Consider the following 23,166-nt stretch of genomic DNA (forward strand, 5'->3'; position numbering starts at 1 on the left):
ACCTCAGACCGCCTCCCTCCTTCAGGAGCAGGTTAAACAACTTCTCTGGGCTGTCCAGTCTATCCCAGATGGAGAATTTTGATCTAACCGAAGCAATGACCTTACATTACCCGTAGTGCAGCAGCGGATGAGTGTACTGTAAAGGCTGGTCGCTGAGGAGGATGCTCAAGAAGACATTCATCACCTCCGGCGTGTCTGTTGGTTTCTCTGAGCTTCTGATTTAACTGGAGCAAGGAAAGTCATGGGAAGGCCAGTGCCTGTAGTTCCTCTGATCCTGTTTGCTGTGATGTTGATGGGCACTGGGGCCAAAAATGTAAGATGTATCTTTTTTCTATTATTATATATATATATTAACAGACCATTACAGATGAATCTGCTTCAATTTAGCCAACAGCACTGATTACCTTGTGGACATGTATTGCATTACAAACACTGACTGTACTGTTATGCTTTTATTTCAAACTGTACGCACACTGGGTAGTCCTGTCTGTGATCCTGCTGCTTGGTGTTTCTTTAAAGGCAGACTTTCAAGATACAGGGCCTGTTGCTGAGCTAGAGTGATTGATTCAGAAAACTACATTGCCCCACATCTCATAAATCCTGCACCAGTGAGCTTTTACCATGACAGATTCAACACTGATGTTCTCTGTAAATGTCTCCAATTTGACCTTATAATAATTGTGTCAGTAACATTTTACCTTTTTTAAGTATCCAGTAATCAGTTTACATTTCTCTTGCTTTAACTCACTTTTGAAAAAGCCTCTGAATCACTATTTATGGGAGAAGAGCATCATCCTGTAGCGGTGTTTTTCTCATGTGCTTCCTGTTGTGTTTAATGTGAGCATCGTTCATTCCTCACTGCTTGAACTTTGATACAACACTGTGGACTGTTTGTAACTGGAGTTTTGACAGTTATCTGCAAACATCTTGAGGAAACCCAGTTTGTTTGGGGTCTGTTTGCGCATTAAGCTCAGTGTACTCACTGGACCATGTTGGTGGCCCTTTTTTTTTACAGGAGTTCGGAGAAAAAGGAGAGTATGTTGGAGGAGTGTTAATGAATAGCTGAAAATAAGCAAAACAGTAAAGCAAAATGTCTTAACTGAGTATACAGATGCCACTAAGAGGACTTGCCATGGCCAATGTGAGCTGAAAAAACGTTAAAGAAGTTTAGGATGAGAGGAAGACAGTGGCTTACATGTTTACAAATAATATGAGAGGTCCAAGATCAAGAACCCCCCCCCATAAGAATAATAAACACAGACAGTGATATTATTTGACCACATTCACTTCATTCAATGACTATTTGTTATGGTAATAAAACACATTTCATGTTTTCTGACATTAAGATAACCATGCATGAATTTCATGCTTAGCCTAATTATTGTCTTGCATGCTGGGAAATTGTATACAGTAAAAAGGCAACTAATTAACAAGCCAGGTTTAAAAGAGAAATATCAGACCAAGTACTGTCCAACACTGTGTGGTGGCATTTACAGGTCTTTACAAGACTTAGCTAAAGTGAATTACAAATGCAATGCATCTGAAATAATGCTGTACTGATAATGGTTCATTACAAAAGGAGCTTATAGCTAACCCGATATTTCCTTTCAGACAACCTTCGTGCATCTTCTGTTTTCTTTATCACTATAGCTACATTTTTAGTCTGTTAGGTTCAATTAACCCTTTGTCTGCTGATAAGCAATAATAAATTACAGCCATTGAATTAAAGACCCCTGGGTTGAACACTAGTGTGAGGTAGACTTATAGGTGTTGTTTGGGAAAGTTGCCTTCACAAATCCTCCCTTAGTAAACTCTCCTCATTATGAGAAACAGATTATTGATCAGCATAATGCCTGTGAAAGTTGCACTTGTGAACTCACACTAGTGGACTTTCTTCGGCTCACCTCACACCTAACCATTAGAGAAGAGCAGGGGGTACACACGATTCAACAACACCTAAAAGTAGCCTACTTTCCTACTAAAAATTTGCTTTTAATATATCAACTAGATAAAAATGATTAGTTGGCTTTCAGTAATATGGGAGAATATGTTTTAATTTTAAAGGTGGAGCATGAAAGAAAACATTAGACACGGTGGGAATCTGAAACAAAATGTCAAATCAACTGGACAAGGGGTGTCATTTAGCTCAGTTGGTAGAGCAGGCGGCCTAGATGCAGAGGTTATAATCCTCGCTGCAGCACAGCCCTGTATCGAATCCCGACTGGGGATGCATGTCATGCTGCATGTCATTCCCCCTCTCATTCCCCCCCTATCTGCCTCCCCATTTCCTGTATCTCTATCAATTAGAGGCAAAAATGCCCCCAAAATATACTTTCAAATTTTTTTTCCCATAATAACTGGACTGTGTTTTTTTTGTGCACAATACATATTGAGGAATGTTGCAATTTCCTTTTAGTGTGGAAAATCAAGGTGCCGCACTGAAGGAGCCAAAGGAAACAGGGTAAGTGGATTGTGAATTAGGCTATCTCTGGAAAACATTCAGATATAGGCTAAGTGCTGCAGTTTCAATGTGAATGATTTTAGCTTTTCCCCCTTTTAAAAACAGAGATGTTTACATTTTACTAGTCATTTGTAGTTGTTCATTCTCAAGTTTGATGAGACTATTTTCAACCATCATTAATTTCCTGTTTACACCTGTGTTTTTCCTACTGTGCTATTTGTCAAAATGTATTTTGTAAAACTTTTTACTCCCGCCACACAAGTAGTCTTATTTCACTTTAAACATCTCTTATTGATTTTGAAAGTCTTTCAAAAATCACATCAGAAATAAAATGTTTACATCACACATCAAGCCTTAGGCTATTCCTAATCATTTATGAGACCAGCTGTTTCATTTCAAATGAGTTTGACATGAGCTCCAAGAAGAGAGAGAGCACATGAAACCATCTCACAGGGATACAATTCATCCTTAAGCAAAAAAAAAAAAAAAAAAAAAAAGCTACTACTAGTAGGCCAATCCATTCTATGAACTGCAAAGTTAACTAAAAATTCAGTCAATTATTGTACTCAAGAGTGGAAACCACCCATTCAAAAAGCATGTAAAATTACATTCAATCAATATTGAACCTTGCCACAGTTTTGTATGGTAGCTCAGTTGCAGCAATAACCTTGAACTGTGATTGAGAAGTAGGCTGTTTTAGTTTCAGTTGCAGTCACACTGTCAGAAAAGTCTATTAACCACCAAAAGTTAATGCACTTAAATAATTGACGTATAGGCTAGGCTAACTGTCCCTTCCATTTGTTGCAAGTTTGCTCACAGTCGAAACATATTTGAAAACACAGGGAAACCAGCAGCTATTTCCCAAGCGCTAACATAATCTGAAAAACACGAGAAAATGTGATTTTTACGTACAAAGTATGGGTCCTGTATGATATTCAGTGAGTAGGCCTACCTGACAGAAGTTGCAGCTAGGCAGGGGCAGAGCGATAGCTCTGGGCAGGGGTAAACAAAAACGTGAAAGCTAACAAACGCGGAAATGTTGCTAGGCGACACAGTTGTATATGTCATCCATGTGTTGCACACACACACACACACACACACACACACACACACACACACACACCTGTCTGAACGTCACTGCTACTTACTGTAAATCCTCCATTATCTGCTCACAGTTCGTTATATCCAGCCTCTCTGAGTTTGTTCCCAGTCACCGCCGAAGAAGTCAACATCATTACTTTAGCATTTATAGCATTTAGCCACACCCAGGCATACACCTGTTAGGTAGCCTACGTAACGCAACGTGACAGGTATGTTTGATTTCTGGCCGGGCGGGCGGTGCCCTCTGTCTGCTGAAACTGCTGCTTTTACTCTTCTCTATTCTCGCACAGTTAATCATAACTGCATCGTGTGGCTTGTGTTTTACTCAGCAACGACTTTAAATGTAGTTAGATACATAAACACAAACCTTTTTTTGGCATTAGCATAAGCACATCTCTGCAGTAGCATTTGGATGCAACATTTTTTTTAAGGCATCATGAAACTCTAAATCCTTAAGCAGCTGTGTAGGCTATGCATTATTGGAAACATTTGCAAATTAATTGATTGAATGAATTGAAATGACTTCTTTGACTTCTCCCACAATTTCTCCCACACTTAGGGAGAAAGAGGTCTCCCAGGAGATCCAGGATTTCCAGGATTAGAAGGTCGTCAAGGCCCTAAAGGTCATGCTGGGCCCATGGGACCAAAGGTAGAACTTCTTGTGGCTCCTTCAGTCTCTTACATTTGTTTTATCTCCACATTTCCACATTGTCCTTAGAGGGGCCCATCAACTGAAGTTGTGTATACAGACTGTGCGCTTGCTTTTGTGCCTAGTTGTGCTTACTGCATCACACTACATCACCAAGATTAATTATAGGTTGCTCTCTTTGACAGGGCAACACTGGGCTTGATGGACCTGTGGGACCAATAGGCGATCCGGTAATATAACTGTGCTATAGAAACTGCTGTTTACTTGTATGTGTGTTGGGTGTTTGTGTATGGTTAGACAACAAATAAACTTTGTGATAGAGCAGCAGACACATTCTGTGGCACTTGTATGTGCTATGCTAGTTTAATATTCTAGTTTTGTTAATCTCATTACAGGGACCTGGGGGCAAAGATGGATTTGCTGGGTCTCATGGTTTACCGGTAAGGTGTCTTTTTCTCTTATACATCTGTGGTACTCCATTCATCATCAGATCAACTTATGTGTTGTTTTAGTTCCTGTTTAGTTTGTCTGTTACTTTCTGCTGATATTTTTTACAGGGTGTCCCGGGTTTACAAGGGCCTCCGGGCCCCAAGGGGGCCGCAGGATGTGATGGAGAAAATGTAGGAAATGTTGAAGTATTATCTATAATAATTGAGAAGTCTCACTGCTTCCACTGAAACAAAAGTATATGCTTAAAATGTTTGGCACTTGAATGTGTTTTTTAGGGAGAAGATGGATTTCCTGGAATTCCTGGACCCAGTGGTATTGGGGGAAATCCGGTAAGAAACAATGAATCCAAACTATCATGATGTTGTACTAAAATACAATAGTCTGGCTTGTCTGACCCACCAAAGAATATGTTTACTGTTCAAAACTTGCCTCAGCTTTGTCTTTACTTTACAGGGTTCCACAGGTCTCCCTGGACCTAAGGTAATAAAATGTATAATGTGCCACCAGGGCTGGTTATTAAGCACTTTTTGTATTGGGAAAGGTGAGATTGTGGAGCTGCAGCAATAAATGCCATTTCAGAAGTTTAGTAGAAAGAAAACATAACATGACACTGCAGAAGAAGGTGCCCTCTCTGACTCCCCAGGCTCCCAAAGCTCATTTTGTACCTGGTCCATGTGAGACCAATCAGATTTTCTTTATGTTTTTCCTTTCCTCGAGTCTGCCTTGCACCTGACACTAATGCATGTTCATTCTCTATGCTAATTCTCAGTACAAGAACAACAGCTTTAGGTGTTACTAGAGTAAACATTATAGACCTCCTGACAGCATCAGAAACACATATTTTTTCTCATCTTAGATGTGTGCATCTATGGGCTCTGTAGAGTCATCTTTGTGTATGTGAACAGATCATTTACCGTAGATGTTTCTATTCTGTACGTATTATAATGATTTCATGTCATCTGCAGCTTTGACAGCTTTTACTCTTTGAAAAATAATTCCCAACTAAGATTATCTACCCACATGGGGGAAAACTGGAAGCTGTGACCGATACAGATGTACGTGACTACTTGCTTACCATGGCACAAAAGCTGTTGCCATCTACAGTATTATAGACCTTTTCAGAGAGTATAAACAAATACAGGTGTTACCAAGGATACTAATTAAGGCTCCATTCCATTTAGTGTACCAGAGCGTTTTCTAATGAGCCACACCTGTCTTTGTTTATACTCTCTGAAAAGGTCTATACTGCAGTTCTTCTAGTAGTGGTGACACTGCTGTGTTCCAGTGGGGAAATGGACAGATTGCTTTGACCTGCCTACCACCCCTGGTCCTTGAAAAGTAAACAAAACAATAGATATGAGACTTTTCCCAAACATGCACCCACTATATCCCTCCCTAGTCCTGACTCTTTTCCACTGTGGATAACCTGTATGACATATTTCTATAGTGCACAGGTATCACTGTACTGCAGGTACAGACAACTCCCTGACTCTAGGTACACACATTGTCCATGATGAGGTCAGTATTTGCAATGTAGACTTTTTTATAGGATTCACTATGTCCACAAGCAATGTGGAGTGTTTGAGTCTCTCCTCTGGCCTGTTCATAACACTTGGACAGGACGTGGGTGTGTGAGAGATTGTAGTGTGAGAGTTCACTTGTGGCCACTTAATGCAGTTTTGTCATGTCTGTGCCATGGTGGTGGGTGCTTTTAACAAGCTTTGCCCGTTAAGCTTGTTGAAACCTTTTAGCAGGCAAAGCTTATGTGAAATAGGTTGTCATTTGTAACCCTTGTTCTACGAACACAGCTAAAAGTCTCTAAATATTGATTATGCACTTGCAGTGGTTGCTGAAAACATAGTGAATGAGAAGTACGGTTTATGTGGTCAATTCATTGTGGCAACCACATCAAACGTGGTCATTGTAATTCTGAGTACATGGATGCATGTCAAATGCAGAGATTGGGATTAATATAGATGAGTGAGGAAGCTTATGGAGCCCAATTGAGAACCAAAGATAACTGTTGTGCATTATCTGTCTTCCATATGCATTACCAGTGATTTCAACAATACATTTAATTCAACTCAAATGCAAGATAAACTTACATCCTGCATTTCACAGGGTGAATCTTTCGTGTCATCAACATCAGTGCCAGGGCCGCCAGGGCCGCCAGGGCCACCGGGCACGGATGGACATGTGGTAAGATTGTAATATAGATCAATAAAGTTCCTGTTTGTATAGTATTTTGCATGACATGATACTTTACACGACTCGCTTTGCTATCTCAGGGAATTCCTGGTTACCCTGGTGACACTGGACCATTAGGCAATAGTGGACCAAGGGGCCCAAGTGTGAGTGAAGAAGTTTTGATATTTTGTACAGAATACATTTGGCGTTATAGAAAATGATTGTTTGATGCTTGATATTGCTGCCTGTCTTTTTGTAAACAGGGATCTCCTGGCAAACCAGGGCCTCCGGGATCTAAGGTAGTGCTAATGAAAATTCCTTTGATTAATAATTCGTCTTCTTCTCAGACCTTAGACCTGTTGATGATGAGTATTTACTGAGGGTCCTAATGCCACAGAGGAAAATCATTTAAAAACAACAGTTGCTGGGTTTTTTTTCTGTTTTTGTCTGGCTGTCTTTTTTTTTATATCATTGCTGGTACTTTTCACACCCCCTGGGAAAGTGTAAACATTTCCTGGATGTTGTGACTTCTTACAGACAGTCACAGCAGTTGTTTATCAGTCCAGCAATATTTTTCGAATGTAGCATGAACATATAAGGGTTGCAGTCTCCCAGCTGTCCTTTAACCAGCAGACAGACCGTTGTAAATGGTGATAACATTTTTAGATTATGTTAAGGACAGGTCACTCTGTTCCCATAACTTGGGCTTAAAGAAGGATGTAAAACGTGAGAACTGACCTTGACAAAACTGTGAGAACAGCAGGAAACGCAGCAAAACAAAAAATAGTTTTGGAGAAAGATTTGAACAACTTCTAATTTATACAAACAAGTTATACTGTTTTGCCACACCTCCACATGCTACAGGGTCAAGGAGGATCAGGTCGTATCACAGGACCTCGTGGACTAAAGGTAATTTCTTTTTTGTGCTCTATTTATTTAACCTTTCTTTATTCAGGAACCTCACTGAGAGAAATATCATAAATGACAAGTATAATAAAACCAAACAACAACTATATTATCAATGTTGATGAATACTGTATAGAATGTGTATCTTTTTTGGTCCGAGACCATTTCTGTTCAGTCATAACATTATTTGTGTGCATTTTGTCTTATTTGTGATTGAGGATTATTTTATTTTGTATAGGGGAGACAAGGACCACCAGGACCTCCGGGGCCACCTGGTCGGATCAGAGAGTTTTCCACTGAAAGTCTTATTGAGGTCAGATCACTGTAACAATAATATCTTCTACAGAGTGCTGTGTCCTGTATACGTAATCCAGTATAATCAATACTGCTGCACTGAAGCAATCAAGGTTACAGTTTCAGCTATATATCATTTCATCATTACACATCCATCTTTGTATACATCCAACTGTGTGGTTCAGTTTTATAAAATACATGAACTGTCATATTTACTGTGGATTATCAGCTTGTCCTACTTTTGGGGGCGAATTGCACACTGCCATTGGCATTTGAGGCATAGTTCTATCACCTGAGGCAACACATTTCACACCGTGCTCATAGTTTCTCACCTGAAAATTAAATGTAAGCCCTGCGGTGTCACACTTTGCTAGTTGGAACAGTTTCCAGATTTTGCAGGGGGTGACTGAGCAGCAGGCTCTGACACATTGTCACAGTTCAAACCAAGTCTGGACAGAACTGCACTTTCTCTTTTGCTTCTAAATGGAAACAGTACAGTAAAAGGGAGAAAAAGAGGAAATTTGGCCAGCTATCATGACCATATTTAATTATAATTTCATATTTATTGTATAGAACTGGAAACTGCCCAAAAAGTCTCTCAATTGCAACTAACCGAATCTGTTATTATAACATGAGTTTTTTTTTCTTCTATTCAGGTTCTAAAAGGAGATAAAGGAGATGAAGGAGAAAAAGGTTGCAAGGGTGAACCAGTAAGTTTCTCTTCGCTCTTCACACCAGTGACACTCCGACCTGGTATTACATCACACACATTTCATAGCTAATTCTCTTTTTTCTCAAAAGCTGCCACTCCTGACAGTTATTCTGCCTTGATAGTGTTGTGTATTTCTTTTACTGCCTCCTGTACTTTTCAATCTTTTCACAGGGAGACATTGCTTTTCTTCGGTACGCCAAAGGATCAAAGGGAATCAAAGGACCTGAGGGGCCAGAAGTAAGATACCACCGCCCATTTATCCTCACCTTTGATCCTCCTTGTCTGACTGGGCATTCATCAGAAATGTCAGGGTGCCCCAAAACAAAAAAAATATGCAGTGTTCTCTGACCATTGCACCATATCTTTCCCTTTTTTTTTTTTTTTTTTTTTTTTTTTTTTTTACATTTTTTGTTGCAAAGCTAACACTATGGGAATAACTCAAGACAAGGGATGACCAGCAGAGGGCAGAGATGCAACATTAAACGAAAGGAAAGGAAAGGAAAGGAAATAATTGATTTATAAACATCGTTCCATGACAATTCTGTTGATAGACAATACCTACCAGTGGTTAAAGTGGATTGTTTTGCCACTACAACTTCATCATTATCTAAAGGCCAGGTGGCATGAACATTAAACTGAGGCATTGTTTTTTGAGAGCCGCATTTTTTGACCTACCCTCATCCCTTGTAGTTGATTGCAAACTGAAAATTGGGGAAATAAAGTAATGAGTTCCTGAAAATGTATGCCTGGGAGACTTGGCAAAGTTTTCTATGTATAGATAGCAATTGAATCCTCACTGTTTTTCTCTTGGTTGTACTTGCAGGGAAAGCCAGGGAAGGATGGTGATCCTGGACAAAATGGAACGCGGGTACTGATCTACTGTGAAAGTTGTGTAGAGCATCATTATTTTGTGTGTGTGTGTGTGTTTTCATCATGTGGCTTTTGAATACAATATAGTTTTTTTTAGGGAGGTTTTGGCCCCGGAGGTGAACCAGGATACCCAGGGACACCAGGAGTCAGGGTTAGTGAACTGTTAGTGCTGAAAACATTATGCATCTTACAGTGGGTTGATATGTTTTGTTTTATGTGTTGTTTTTTTAACTCCCTTTAGGGTGAAAAGGGAAACAGTGGTCTACCTGGTCCACCCGGAGATGTGAGTTGACTTTGTACTCCTCTTCTTTTCAGTATTTTCCATGCTATTTTCAAAGTTGTGCAAGCTAATGGGGAGAAATGAATATAAACCACTTTGTTAGTCTTTGTAATTTATTCTGAAATGGGAAGTATGAGTGACTTCATCTGTCCCTATACCTGCACTAAGATTTCACCATGTGACTGTGGTGGTTTCGTTTACAGATAATTGTGTCCCCGACAGTCAAAGGACACCCTGGAGATCCTGGTTCCCCTGGTTCCCCTGGGCCTCCTGGACATCAAGGTAGATCAATAGCATTATAGCCCTCTACCATGGTTCTATTATTGTATTAGTGGTGGCTATAATTCATTAAAGTAATCAGACTTGCAAATATGGTACTAACAAGTTACTATTCTCCTGTCAGGTGTTAGGGGATTTCCTGGACCAGATGGACCTCCAGGTGTGCAGAAAAGAGGCTGTTTATATCTATTTGTTGTTAATAAAGAGATATGACTTTTGGCATGTCTAAATATATAGGTCATAGTCTCTTTCTTTGCGATACACAGGCCAGGTATCTGGGTATTATGTGCCAGGCCCACAAGGTCCCACTGGCTCTCCAGGTCCTAAAGGGGACCATGGCGAGCCTGGGGGTATTTATACTGGACTTTCTGGTCCTGATGGGGATCCTGGTGATACAGGGCCTGCTGGGGATCGAGGCCCTCCTGGACCTCCAGAAGACAGATGTATGTGTGAATGTTCTCTTTCGTATTTCAACTAAGCATTACATCTAAGACTGCTTTGGCAACTAACACTGCTACTAGTGACACTGGCAGTTCTTTTAAGTATCTTGATTAACTCAACAAACTTTGCATATGGTTAATAGAGCTGATTAATTCAGTCATGTAAACTTTTTTGATGTCTTTGAAGCTTCTCCTATAAGACAAGGGCAATTTCCAGATAACAATAATGTCTACATGGATTTAACCAGATATAAATAGCTACAGGCTAAAGAGGCTTTTAACCACTGTTAGGAGCATCAGTACTTTACCATTTCCACTTTCATATTGTCCCTTTGTGGATCTTTTTTTTCTTACATCTAACATTGGTCTGCAGGGAGAATTTATATAATCTAATATCCTCGATGAGCTCACTTACTTTATTCTTTTCTTCCTTATCTAGAGATAAAATGTCCACAGTTCCTTTACAGCAGTACTCACTAACATTATGGAAATGAAAAAAAGTGTCCCATGGAGAAATGTTATAGTAAATTATAGTGAGTGCATTTTTGATATGGATGAAAACGTTTCTTGACATGACAATGATGGGTTATGCCTTGTGTGTACATAACTAAGTGGCTTAGCTACCCATTTGCATGCTTGTGTTCAGTCAGTCAGCAAAAGCCTATTAAGCTACACAACATCTCTCCTCCTTCATTATCAAAGGATTCAGTGACCTGTAAATTGTAAGATTTTTCTGCCTGTGATTATGTACTATTTAATAGCAGATATTTGATTTCATGTCAGGTTTTTCTGTGTTTAACAATTGAGCCAACATTTATCAGAGACTACATGGTAAAAGGTGGTAGTGATACACAACATTTGAGGCTGGTTATAGTTTTGGTGTAGAATGCTCATTTTTGGTCAGTGGGTTGTTGATCATTTGGATTTATCATTTACAATCAATTTATTATAGAAATTATGGAAAAATTGGTTTAAAGGTAGCAGTAATGTAGAAGGATAACCTACACTAATGCACTTTGTTATTTGTGATGCTTGTAGCTAAAAGGATCACCAAAGGTCTCCCAGGAGAGAAGGGAATTAAGGGTTTACCTGGTCGTCAGGGACACGATGGGACATATGGAAAAAAAGGTGGGAAACTAACTATTCAAAAAACAATAAAATTCACTGTACCATTTGTTTAGCAGTGGTTTGTAATGACTTTTTACCGGTTAATTTGCAGTCATCAATACGAACCATGGCAGTTTATATCCTTCAATATTTTATCAGTTTTTAGTGCAAATTCTTATTCCTCCCAATAGGCTGGACTGAAAAGAGTACATAAGTAAATGGATATAATGAGGGATATACTATAATACTGTGTAATAAAGATGGAAATCATATTTTCATTATTATGCTCTTTACAGGAGAGAAGGGGGAAACCTGTTATGAGTGCATTGGACAAGGACCCCCAGGGCCATCGGGTCCCCGTGGTCCACCTGGCCTCCCTGGTAAAGTCATTCACTGGACACACACTCTTTGTATTGACTTTTACATCTTACTGTCAATAATGGAAAGTAAAATAAGTAGATGTAAATTTTTCTGTTGCTAAGGCTACAACCAAGGGCCAGGTGCCAAAGGTGACCCAGGCTTCACAGGACCAATAGGTTTAACTGGAGGGCCAGTAAGTAATGTAAAAAAGTATCCAAATGTTTTTTTTTTTTTTTTTTTTTTTACAAACCCTTCTAAAATATTGTATCTTCTCTGAAGGGTCCTGTTGGTGAGCCCGGAGTTCCAGGCCCCCCAGGAGTAAAGGGAGACTCATATGCCTACAGCTCTCCAGGGATAAAGGGATTGGCAGGGGACCCTGGACAGCCTGGCTGGCCTGGCCAGCATGGCCTCCCTGGAGCTCCTGGGCTACCAGGTCGTAAAGGCCTCCGAGGCCCGCCAGGGGATCCGGTGAGATGGTTTTGTCTAAACTTAGTTTACAATAACAACCAAACCGTTGCAATTTGCAGCACATTGTGAGGCTTCGAGGGTCTTTACAGTTCTCCATCCCCTCTCTAGTATACATTCTCTGGTGTGGAGAGAGATCGTGGTTTTCCAGGCCTACCAGGGCCTATAGGGAGACCAGGACCAGTTGGCCTCCCTGGGCCAGTGGGATATGGGCCTGCTGGATTTCCTGGAAGTAAGGGAGATATTGGGGTACCGGGCTTGCCAGGGGTTCCTGGAATTCCAGGTAAAAAGCACACTTATTTACAGTATATATAAACAGACAAATAGATGGGGGAGAAGACTGACACTGACACTGTCTTGTCCTTTATTCCCCCCCCCCTCTGTCTTAGGTCAGAAAGGGGAACCTGGCCACATCCACCCTGATGGACCTCCTGGACCACCAGGACTTAAAGGCCAACATGGTATACCTGGAAGCCCAGGTAAGCTTTGGATAACATGATGGATGGATGGATGGATGGATGGATGGATGGATGGATGGATGGATGGATGGATGGATGGATGGATGGATGGATGGATGGATGGATGGATGGATGGATGGATGGATGTTTTAATTGAGTGCAAATGTTTGACTAATCTTGTAAATTATTTTAACTAATTTTGAAAATTCAATTTTTTGTTTTGTTTGTTTGTTTGTTTTATGTTTTTAATTAATGTGACTATGTGTTGAAACTATGTGCTGTCATTCTTGGCCAGGTCTCTCTTGCAAAAGAGATCTTGGATCTCAATGGGACAAACCTGGTTAAATAAAGGTTATAATAATAATGGATGGATGGATGGATGGATGGATGGATGCTATGTATGATCATATGACAGATATTGTCTCCTTCATACTTTATCCAGGTAATCCAGGAGTATCAGGCTCTCCAGGAACACCAGGCGTTCCAGGACAGAAAGGAGAACGAGGCATTGTGGAATATCCTGGAAAGCCTGGGTTCCAAGGACCAAAAGGTAATCCAAGTGGTGTCGAGCAAAAAAAAGAAAAAAAATTCTCATGTGACTTATCAGTTCAAATCACCTCCTCAAAGAATGGAAAACAGCTAATTGTGTCATTAATGTGTGTGTGTGTGTGTGTGTGTGTGTGTGTGTGTGTGTGTGTGTGTGTGTGTGTGTGTGTGTGTGTGTGTGTGTGTGTGTGTGTGTGTGTGTGTGTGTGTGTGTGTGTGTGTGTGTGTCTGTTCAGGTGACAAAGGGCAGCCAGGTCCCAAAGGTTTTTCAGGTAGGGGCTTGCCTGGTCTGCCGGGTATACAAGGCCCTCCTGGTCCTCCAGGACTGAAGGTCAGGGACACAACCAAGATTTGCTACGTATCATATACATTGTTATACTGCATGCTCACAGAAATGCATTATTATGAATGTAAAAATAATGCTTTGCATATTTTTGATTATCAGGGAGATAGTGGACCTGGAAACCCTGGGCTCCCAGGGTTTGCAGGGCCACCGGGACAAGATGGAGATCAGGGCCCAGGAGGAGATCCTGGGCACCCTGGTCTACCTGGGGAACCAGGGTTGGATGGTAATCCTGGCTATCCAGGAGAAAAAGGTACTCATACACCAAATATATGTATATAGACTGTATGTCACAGACAGAAAGACATTATTAGATGATAAATAGTGAGGTTCATCCAGACAAGTCTGTTCTTAAATGGATACTCAAATAAGTTCATCTATTAAATGCATTATTCTACACAGGAAATAGGGGTTTAATGGGGCCCCCTGGTGAACCTGGTGACAAGGATTCATGTAAAGGTTTACCTGGTCCACTAGGACCACCAGGACCAGATGGTTATCCAGGACTTCCAGGTCAGTATATATTGAAGTATATATTGAGTTTAAACTGTTTTGTTATATTATTGATAATTGTATCTCATTATTCACTTCACTTATGTAATTTTCTCATTTTACTTATTTCTCTATGTTCTGTTCCCCAGGAACTAATGGTTTGCCCGGTGAAAAGGGTAATCCGGGTTTGCCAGGGTCTGGTCATCCTGGCCTCCGTGGTGACCCTGGTCCCCCTGGGCAACCAGGTCTTGGTTTAAGTGGGTTTCCTGGACAAAAAGGGAACAGGGGACAAAATGGCCAGTTTGGTCAACGAGGTATGGTGATTGTTCTCTGACATCTCACAATAACTTGATTCTTCAGTACATGATAGATGTGACGTCAGCTTTCAACTTTCTCAACATTTTGCTCATTGTTTGGTATTCACTGTCTCAACCATGTACTGTCTTGAGAAAACAAAGTGCTTGTCTGAAACACTTTTGCAAAAATGGTGAAATACCAGTGTGTGAATATACTCTGTAATCTGAGGAATACATTTTTGGAATTGTATTTAAAGTGTTACACTTACATTTCTCCAGGACCGAGAGGAGACCCAGGACCACAGGGGTTACCAGGTTATGGACTAGGGGGATTGCCTGGAATTGAGGGACCACCAGGCCCATTAGGTAAGCATCACAAATGTTGGGGAATCGTTTTTTGTGTGGTTCACAGCTATGATGGACTTAACACCCCCATGAATGTTCCCCACACAGGTTGGCCTGGCCCACAAGGAGCTAAAGGTTTGCGGGGTCCACCGGGCATCACTGGAGATCCAGGTCAACAAGGTCCTTCAGGTCTTCAATCACCTCCATCACCTCCATACCCTGCGCCCCCTGGAGACCCTGGAGATCCGGGTAAGCTTTACAATAACCTATTCACATAAGAATATTGTTCCACAAACTGAAGTTGTTTCTCCAAATTCAATTTTTTGGGCTGGTTGTTAGGGTAATATCAAGAGCATATCAAGTTATACTGTACATCCAATTTCTGCAAGTCTTTAATAAAATGGTGATTCTTTACAAGGCGACCCTGGTGTGCCTGGTGACCCTGGAGATAAAGGAACTACTGGACCAAAAGGGCCACAAGGGTTAACTGGATCACCAGGGAGTCCTGGACCAAAAGGTTTGAACGTTTATTTTATGTTTGTAACATGAGTTATTTGTATTTTGGTTCACCATATCCATCTGATTAAACTTATGCTGTGTGTGTATCTCCTACAGGTCCTTCAGGTGATCCAGGTATTGATGGACCAGAGTTCAAAGGATCTCAAGGCCCGGAGGGAGTCTTAGGAGACACAGGATGGAGAGGCCCTCAAGGTTAGACCTAAACTAGCTCCAACTTTACAAGTTTAAAGCAGTTGTAGTATTCAATAATTTAACTGTTGGAAATATATATAAACAAAAGTTGCCCAGTTGTAAGTATGAATGTCTCTCTTCTATGTAGCTTGTGTAAAACCACTGTTTGGTTTAATCCCCACAGGCCTAAAAGGAATAAAAGGAGATCAAGGAGTCCCTGGAGGGCCAGGTCCCGACGGATTACCAGGTTCAACTGGGAACAAAGGAGTCAGGGGAGAACCAAATTACTCTGGATATGGACCACCTGGGCCAACAGGACAAAAGGTAAAGATGACTGTCTAATCTGGATGGTATGGATTCAGACAATATATGTGCTGATTGTAATTATTGTTGATTTCTCTTTCCTTTTCTTCTTCTTCTCCTTTCCTACTACTTGTCCTCAGGGCGAACCAGGATCAATCAATATTTACATAATGAAGGGTCACAAAGGAGATCCTGGTTTTGGTGGACCACCAGGTCCCTCAGGAATCTGTGGTGCTAGAGGAGACCCAGGACTTGATGGCAGAAATGGTTATTACCTTTGAAAATGACAATTAGCCAGTCTATGATCAGTTTTTTTTTTTTTTCACTCATACTTCATTTACCTCTCCACCACAATCCTGTACCCCACTGTTCCAGGTTTACCAGGCAACCAAGGACCAAAAGGTTCAGATGGGCCTCCAGGATTCAAAGGATTCACAGGACCCAATGGACCACCAGGCAAAGCCCTTTGAAATTATTGTTTTCTATGATAAAATGATACAAGAAAAATTAATCAAATCAGTGTACATATTTTCAAGGTGCAATCCACTGTGTAGCCTTTACTGTAGAAAACACTTGTATTACGGTGCGTTCACGCTGGACGCGGGTAAAATATTCGCCTCGCTCTACTCGCTCGAGATTTCCCGCTCGAATATTTGTTTTTACTCGCTGCATTCACGAATTTCGCATTTTCGCTTCATTCGCGTCGCGCCATTTGCGTCATTCGCGCCACCGGCACAAATTTGCGTCCATTCGCGTCTGTACATTGACTTTGTATGTAATCTTATCGCGCGAAAAATTTGCCTCGCGCCCGGTGTGAACACGCCGTTACATATATAAAAATAATATATGATTTGTACTTTATTTTATTTTCACCCACAGCCTTAATTTTTTCATGTCTGTTTGCACCAGGTTTCCCAGGTCCACCGGGCATCATTGGTAACCCTGGTCCTAAAGGCAACCAGGGCCGGGATGGGATCCCTGGACCACCAGGGCAGAGAGGAGAGACAAGTAAGAAACCCTGCAAGGCTCTATTATCTCATGTACACCCTGCTCATTACAAACCTATAGGTATTGTTAGCATTTTCTTTCTGTTTATGAATTGTTGCCTCCAAATCAGACTTTAGCTACGGTCAATGCTCACCTACTCTTACATGTCTCCGCTGTAGTCATAACTGGAGGGGCACCAGGAAGACGTGGTGACAAGGGTCAACCAGGTGAGTCCCAGGTAATTGACACTATGCTTTTCAATGTCTTTATCAGAATCCCACTTTTTTATTGTCACACTTGGCCTGCCTGGAGAATTTTCTGACTTTTCTGCACCCTAGTTTTCCTTGCTGTCTAAAGTTCTGTGTAGCTGGTCAAATCTTTTAAACTTGGGAGCAGTCCAAATAATCAGTCTTGGCAAACCTTTTGAAAATGGTATTTATATTCCCACTCTACCAGACCTTACCTATGCCTCATTACTCAATAGACTCCAAAAGCAAAAGGCCAGATAGTGGGATTGTTCCAGTGAATGTTAGCGCTTTACACATTATTAAATGTAATTCTTAAAGAACAAGTGCATTTGGTAATGTATTCATTTATCAAACAGTACATGAGGTTGCAGAGTTTGAGGCCATTAATTCACTTACAGGGTCGCTGTAGGGATTCACATCTGTATCAATCTCTGAGATTTCTTCAATAATAATATCAAATGATCTGAGATCTGAGCAGAGATGATGACATCATCCAAATTCCACTTTATTCTTTACTACAGAATCAGATTTATATTTTTTGTTGTCATGAACATACTGTTGTTTCTGTGTTGTAGGCCCTCCCGGGGACACTGGCCTCCCAGGCCCGCCTGGCCCAGCAGGTCCTGGACCGACAGGAGACACAGGGTTGCCAGGTCTGCCTGGGGTTGATGGTCCAAGGGGGCTACCAGGAAGAGAAGGGGTATGTTCTGGATTAAAAGGAGAACGCGGGGATCCTGGAATTCCTGGTAACCCAGGTGAGGATTTCCTAATGGAGCAATTAAAACTCTGACATACCTTTTTGTAAACATGAATTAATATTTACTGAAAACGTCATGTCCTAGTGTTTTTTTTCTGCATAATGTGCAAATATCAGTACTTTTAAATGTGCTTTAATCCCTAGGATAAAATATTTTATGGATTATTATTATGATTCTAATTTGCTTTGTGTACTCGTGGACGGATATCACTACTCATGATCCTCCCTACTTTGTATGTAGGATGTCGGGGGTCCATTGGTCCTCCAGGTCCCAGTGTGCCTGGATTTAAAGGAGACAAAGGGGACCCAGGTTTTACAGGAGGGCCAGGCCAAAAAGGACACCCAGGATATCCAGGCCCTCAAGGGCAGCAAGTAAGTGACCCCAACAGTTATTAATTTACATTCATTCATTACATAACACAATGTCTGACCAAAAAAACATTCTGAAGGAGAGCGAAGATCGAAGTCTTGTTTTATGTATTTATTTTTGTTGTTTGTAACAACAGAAGTGTGATTTTCCTCCCCCAAAATGTACATGATAAAATGTGGCTTTTCTCTCAGCAGGTTATCCCAAATAAAATTTACTCTGAAGCATCACCTGCAGTTACACCACATCTGATAGTGATATCTAAATCTCACTGCAATACTAAAGATCTCATCTCTGACCTTTATTGTTTTATTTGCCTCCCCAGGGTGACAGAGGCAGACCTGGAGGCCCAGGGCCAAGAGGTGATCCTGGTCCTTCTGGATTCCAAGGGCCCCATGGTAATCTATCATTTGAGCTTCAGGGCATAGATAGATTATGTGCTCTCTTTGAATTCCTCCCCAGACACCATCATATCTGTCACCACAGAAAAGTAATAGTCCACGATTGATTTATGTGTCTACAATTGTGATGAAATACAAATGGGACAGAGAATAAAGGGGACCAAGAAAAATAAGATTAATGAGGATTAATTTAAATCTTTTCTGTCATATGGAATAAAATGGAATTCATCAAATAAGCTGTGAAGACAAGATAATTTACTTGCAATCTATGTATGTCCTGTGTATTTTAGGCAACAAGGGAGACCCAGGATACAATCCAGGCCTACCTGGTCCACCTGGAATCAAAGGTTTCCCTGGACCACCTGGTGCGGCCAAATTCTTACTTTTATTCACAATAACAATAATAATGATCTCCAGATTCAAACCACCTCTCCATTTCACCAGTCACTTGGGATTCTGCAGATATGATTCTGCAACTGTCTAATGTTGATGGGTGAAATTTCCTGATTATTCTTTCCCTCTCTCTACAGGCATCAAAGGAGAACCAAGATATGCCCCGGTCATACCTGAACCAGGATCTCCTGGCTTCCCAGGTCTCCCCGGCAATCGGGGAGCCCCAGGGAGCACTGGACCATCAGGACGACTAGGCCCTGCAGGTTCAGAATCTTACCTCAGTTCAATCTTTGCACTCTGATTTCAAGATGTGCTTCTACTTTTTAGTTTTGGTTATGCATGTTCATCAAAGTCAGGGGTACTGATTTTTTCCAACGGTGCTCTTGATTGTTGTGTCTGTTTGCTAAATGGATTGTTCATCTCTTACTGTCCCTGTCATGACATTGAGAAGCTTACTGTAGTTGTGTGATGAACATTATTTTAAAAATGTCTGTCATTATCTCTTCCATAAAGCTGGTCCTCTTTAAACTGTGTGACACTGGATCTTTCTTTCCCAGGTCCGCCAGGTATCAAAGGAGTGCGTGGTCGCAGCAGAGTTGGTCAGCCTGGATTCCCTGGCCACAAAGGAGACAAAGGAAGTGCAGGACAGCCAGGTATAAGGAAGTTGTATATTTGTGCATATACAGTATGTGAAGATGAGGATGCCACTTTAATGGGACTTTGCTCCTTCCTTTCTATACTACGGGGCCATGTCATGGGTCACATGGATGAAGGGTGGAAAGCCAGTGGGGTGATTTTTCTTGCCAGATATGAAACATATTTTAAACACTGACAGTCCAACTTTGACAGTTTGCAATGACAAAGACTGAAGTATAACCTCCATCCCATAAATCCTGTTTAAAAAGTTTGCACACAATATAACTTGATAATACTCTTTGCTCTTCATTAATAATGTGTTTACTGTGTAGGGCCAGTAGGTACAGCTGGACCACTAGGCAGGAAGGGTGGTCGAGGGTTGCCTGGTGGAAGTGCTCCACATTTCGTTGACAGTTTCCTGATAGCTAAACACAGCCAAAGCATCCGTGTCCCTGACTGTCCTCATGGCACCACCCTCATCTATTCTGGTTACTCCCTCCTCTTCATCAATGGAAATGAGAGAGCTCATGGTCAGGACCTGGGTAAGAATTCAGAAACACTGAGTTGAATCCAAAACTTCACCAAAAAAACCATAAACAAACCTGTCTGAGCTTGAGCCTTTCTATTATTTATAACACTTCAAACTGTCTCTTAGGCACCATGGGAAGCTGTCTCCCTCGTTTCTCCACCATGCCCTTCCTCTTCTGCGACACAGAAACTACCTGTCGCTATGCTTCTCGTAACGACTACTCATACTGGTTGTCAACGGACGCCCGTATGCCGACCAACATGGTTGCCATCACCGGGAATGAGCTGGCCTCCTACATTAGCAGGTGGAGAAGTGTATATTTACAAATACAAACAAATAGAATCATAAACTGTGCTTTACCGTATTGTGTTTCCTAGGTAATTTAATTTTCAGTAACTGGTAATATTTAGTTACAATTTAGCATGACTTAGGACAAAATTGATATGGGTGTCTATAAAATATTTTATGAATGTATCATTTAGGTGCGCAGTATGTGAAACCACCTCCAATGTCATAGCCGTCCACAGCCAGACAACTCTGATACCTCAGTGTCCCCAAGGTTGGGAGTCCCTATGGACTGGATACTCATTTGTCATGGTAATCTTTCCTCTGAATGCCTCGAATCCTCTCATTTTCCCATTTTTCTTTCCAAGTAACGCTCTCCTTTTGACTTCCCTCAATTCTAGCAAACGGGTGTTGGTGCAGACGGCTCCTCCCAGCCTCTGGTTTCTCCAGGCTCATGTCTGGAGCATTTCCGCCAAGTGCCCTTCATTGAATGTCACGGCAGGGGAACATGTAACTACTACCCCGACTCCTACAGCTACTGGCTGGCCTCCCTCGATGCCAACAAAATGTTCAGGTAAACCGTCACTTCTCTATTTAAGCAGTGGTGGAGGCAAGCCGTAGGGTACGTCTTCATGTACAGCTTAGATTTAATAATTTTCAGGACCGGGCATGTCATCATTTCGTACATGATTTGCTATTATAACCCCTCAAAAATAACTGACACTGAATTTCTGATATCAGTGCTGTTTCAATTTCACTCTGGAATATAGCCAATATCTGCTCTTTCTACAGTGCAATATCCCCACAAAAATCATTTTGAATTTTCATTATCAAATCACACAGTAATATTAGGATTTGTAATTGCATCTGTATCACTGTGTGCATATGTGTGTGTTTTGTTTTCACCTACAGTAAACCTGTACCTCAGACAGTGAAGGGACCTTCTCTGCAAAATGTAATCAGCCGTTGTCGGGTCTGTAGGAAACCATGGCAGTCTGGAACAGACAACAACCGTGGGGACAGTTAACACAAAGCATTTAATTTTTCAGTGTTATTGTTGAAATATTAATTATTAACAACGATAAATGTGAGAGTAAGTCTTGCGCATACTGTACCACATTTCCACTGCATTGCCAATCATCTTTGATGCAGTTTTATCTGTTCTTATAACAGTGAATATTAAAATGAATGAAACATTAAGTGACCCATTATATTTATGGAGGCCATAGTGTGTCACCAGAGTGTAATTATTCTTGAGCCTCAATAATGGCTTTCAATGGTTGTGACTTTTCTGATTTGTGAATGCTTTAATTTTTACTCACTTTTACTCACTCTCTTGGTGTTTTACTTTACAATACTTTACAACCTTTTTGTTGCAATTTGCTCTGATGTATTTGCTATAATATTATAAATGAATGTGTGACATATTAAAGACAAGCCACTTGTGAACTTTACGGACTTAGACCGTGACTATGATTATTATAACTGACAAAATGTCACACCAAAAGTTATTTTGGATTAAAAGACAAAAGAAACAAACACTAAATGTCCTCATTTGTGCACATGATAGTCAGACTACTGAGAAATAATTAACCTATTAATCTATACCGTGATGACACTGACATGTTTGCTGCTTTGTTCCACATGACTTGAGAGGACCGGTGCAGTCCAGTCAATGAATGACGTGAAAAGTATTAGGTCACAACAAATGACGCACATGTTCCTATGACATCTGGAGAGGAAGCTTGTAAATGGAAGTGACTTGCTCTTGCTTTGGGATTATAACATGTTTTTCACACACAAATATAGAGTTATTTGTGTCCTCACTCAAGAAGCATTTCTTAGAATTTCAGCATGTTAAATGATGCATGGAAAAGATTAAACTTTATGACTCATACTGCCTGCAACTTTTCCCAATCCATTTCTAAATGAACTGTCAGAAGGCGACACCACAATCAAACGGCTGCTGTCTCTGTGCCTTTGGGGACACACAAAAAAGCACATTAAAACCTTAAGAGAAGATACTGTGAAATGTTTTCTGGATGCATGCTCTCTCTTTTTTAGGTTGTAAATTGGAAGAAAAGATATGAAATATAAATATACAGTAGAAAAAGTCAGCATAATGTTCTCATATTAATCGAGCAAATGATTTCAAATGTAGTCTGATTTGAAAGTCATAATCAACAGCTTAAAGGAACTAATTGTAAGTTTTGCTTTTGTATCTATCTATACAGTAACAGTAGCAGTAATATACATTCCTTTACTAGCCAAAAGCTGTGTCCAGAGGTGGAAAACAACCCTTTTGTTTTGCTTCTACAGAAGTTAGCATGATAACCACCAAGCCCCAGCTCAGTCAGCCCATCTCCTCATTTTCTGATACCGAGTCACTGAAGTGTCCAGTCTGTCCTGAAGATGGCTGAATCTATCTGGTAAGTGAGCACTGGCAATGTGGCAATGGCAAAAACCTGCAAATAGTCTCTTCAAGAAATAATTCCTATATTCCTATTCAAAAACCAAAATAATCTTTGG

The 23,166-nt window shown here is 40.8% G+C and overlaps 1 protein-coding gene across 1 annotated transcript; it reads left to right on the plus strand.

Moving 5' to 3' along the window:
- Positions 1–241: 241 nt before the first annotated feature.
- On the plus strand, positions 242–21,664 carry LOC311000568 (uncharacterized protein; the record flags this gene model as incomplete). The annotated part of the gene is made up of 40 exons (XM_083991306.1): positions 242–313; positions 4,607–4,651; positions 4,769–4,831; positions 4,937–4,990; positions 7,993–8,067; positions 8,705–8,758; positions 8,932–8,997; positions 9,584–9,628; positions 9,872–9,913; positions 10,114–10,192; positions 10,456–10,632; positions 11,668–11,757; positions 12,033–12,116; positions 12,219–12,289; positions 12,376–12,564; positions 12,673–12,844; positions 12,951–13,040; positions 13,462–13,569; positions 13,802–13,896; positions 14,011–14,161; positions 14,311–14,421; positions 14,550–14,714; positions 14,976–15,062; positions 15,150–15,290; positions 15,657–15,752; positions 15,916–16,055; positions 16,175–16,301; positions 16,410–16,490; positions 16,944–17,042; positions 17,845–18,024; positions 18,268–18,398; positions 18,719–18,791; positions 19,085–19,159; positions 19,325–19,450; positions 19,745–19,840; positions 20,156–20,365; positions 20,479–20,656; positions 20,835–20,949; positions 21,039–21,211; positions 21,550–21,664. The coding sequence occupies 40 exons, from the start codon at positions 242–244 to the stop codon at positions 21,662–21,664; spliced, it is 4,341 nt and encodes a 1,446-aa protein (XP_083847432.1).
- Positions 21,665–23,166: the final 1,502 nt, after the last annotated feature.

Source organism: Trachurus trachurus, assembly GCF_905171665.1.
Source record: "Trachurus trachurus genome assembly, chromosome: 17".
Classification (NCBI taxonomy): Eukaryota; Metazoa; Chordata; class Actinopteri; order Carangiformes; family Carangidae; genus Trachurus; species Trachurus trachurus.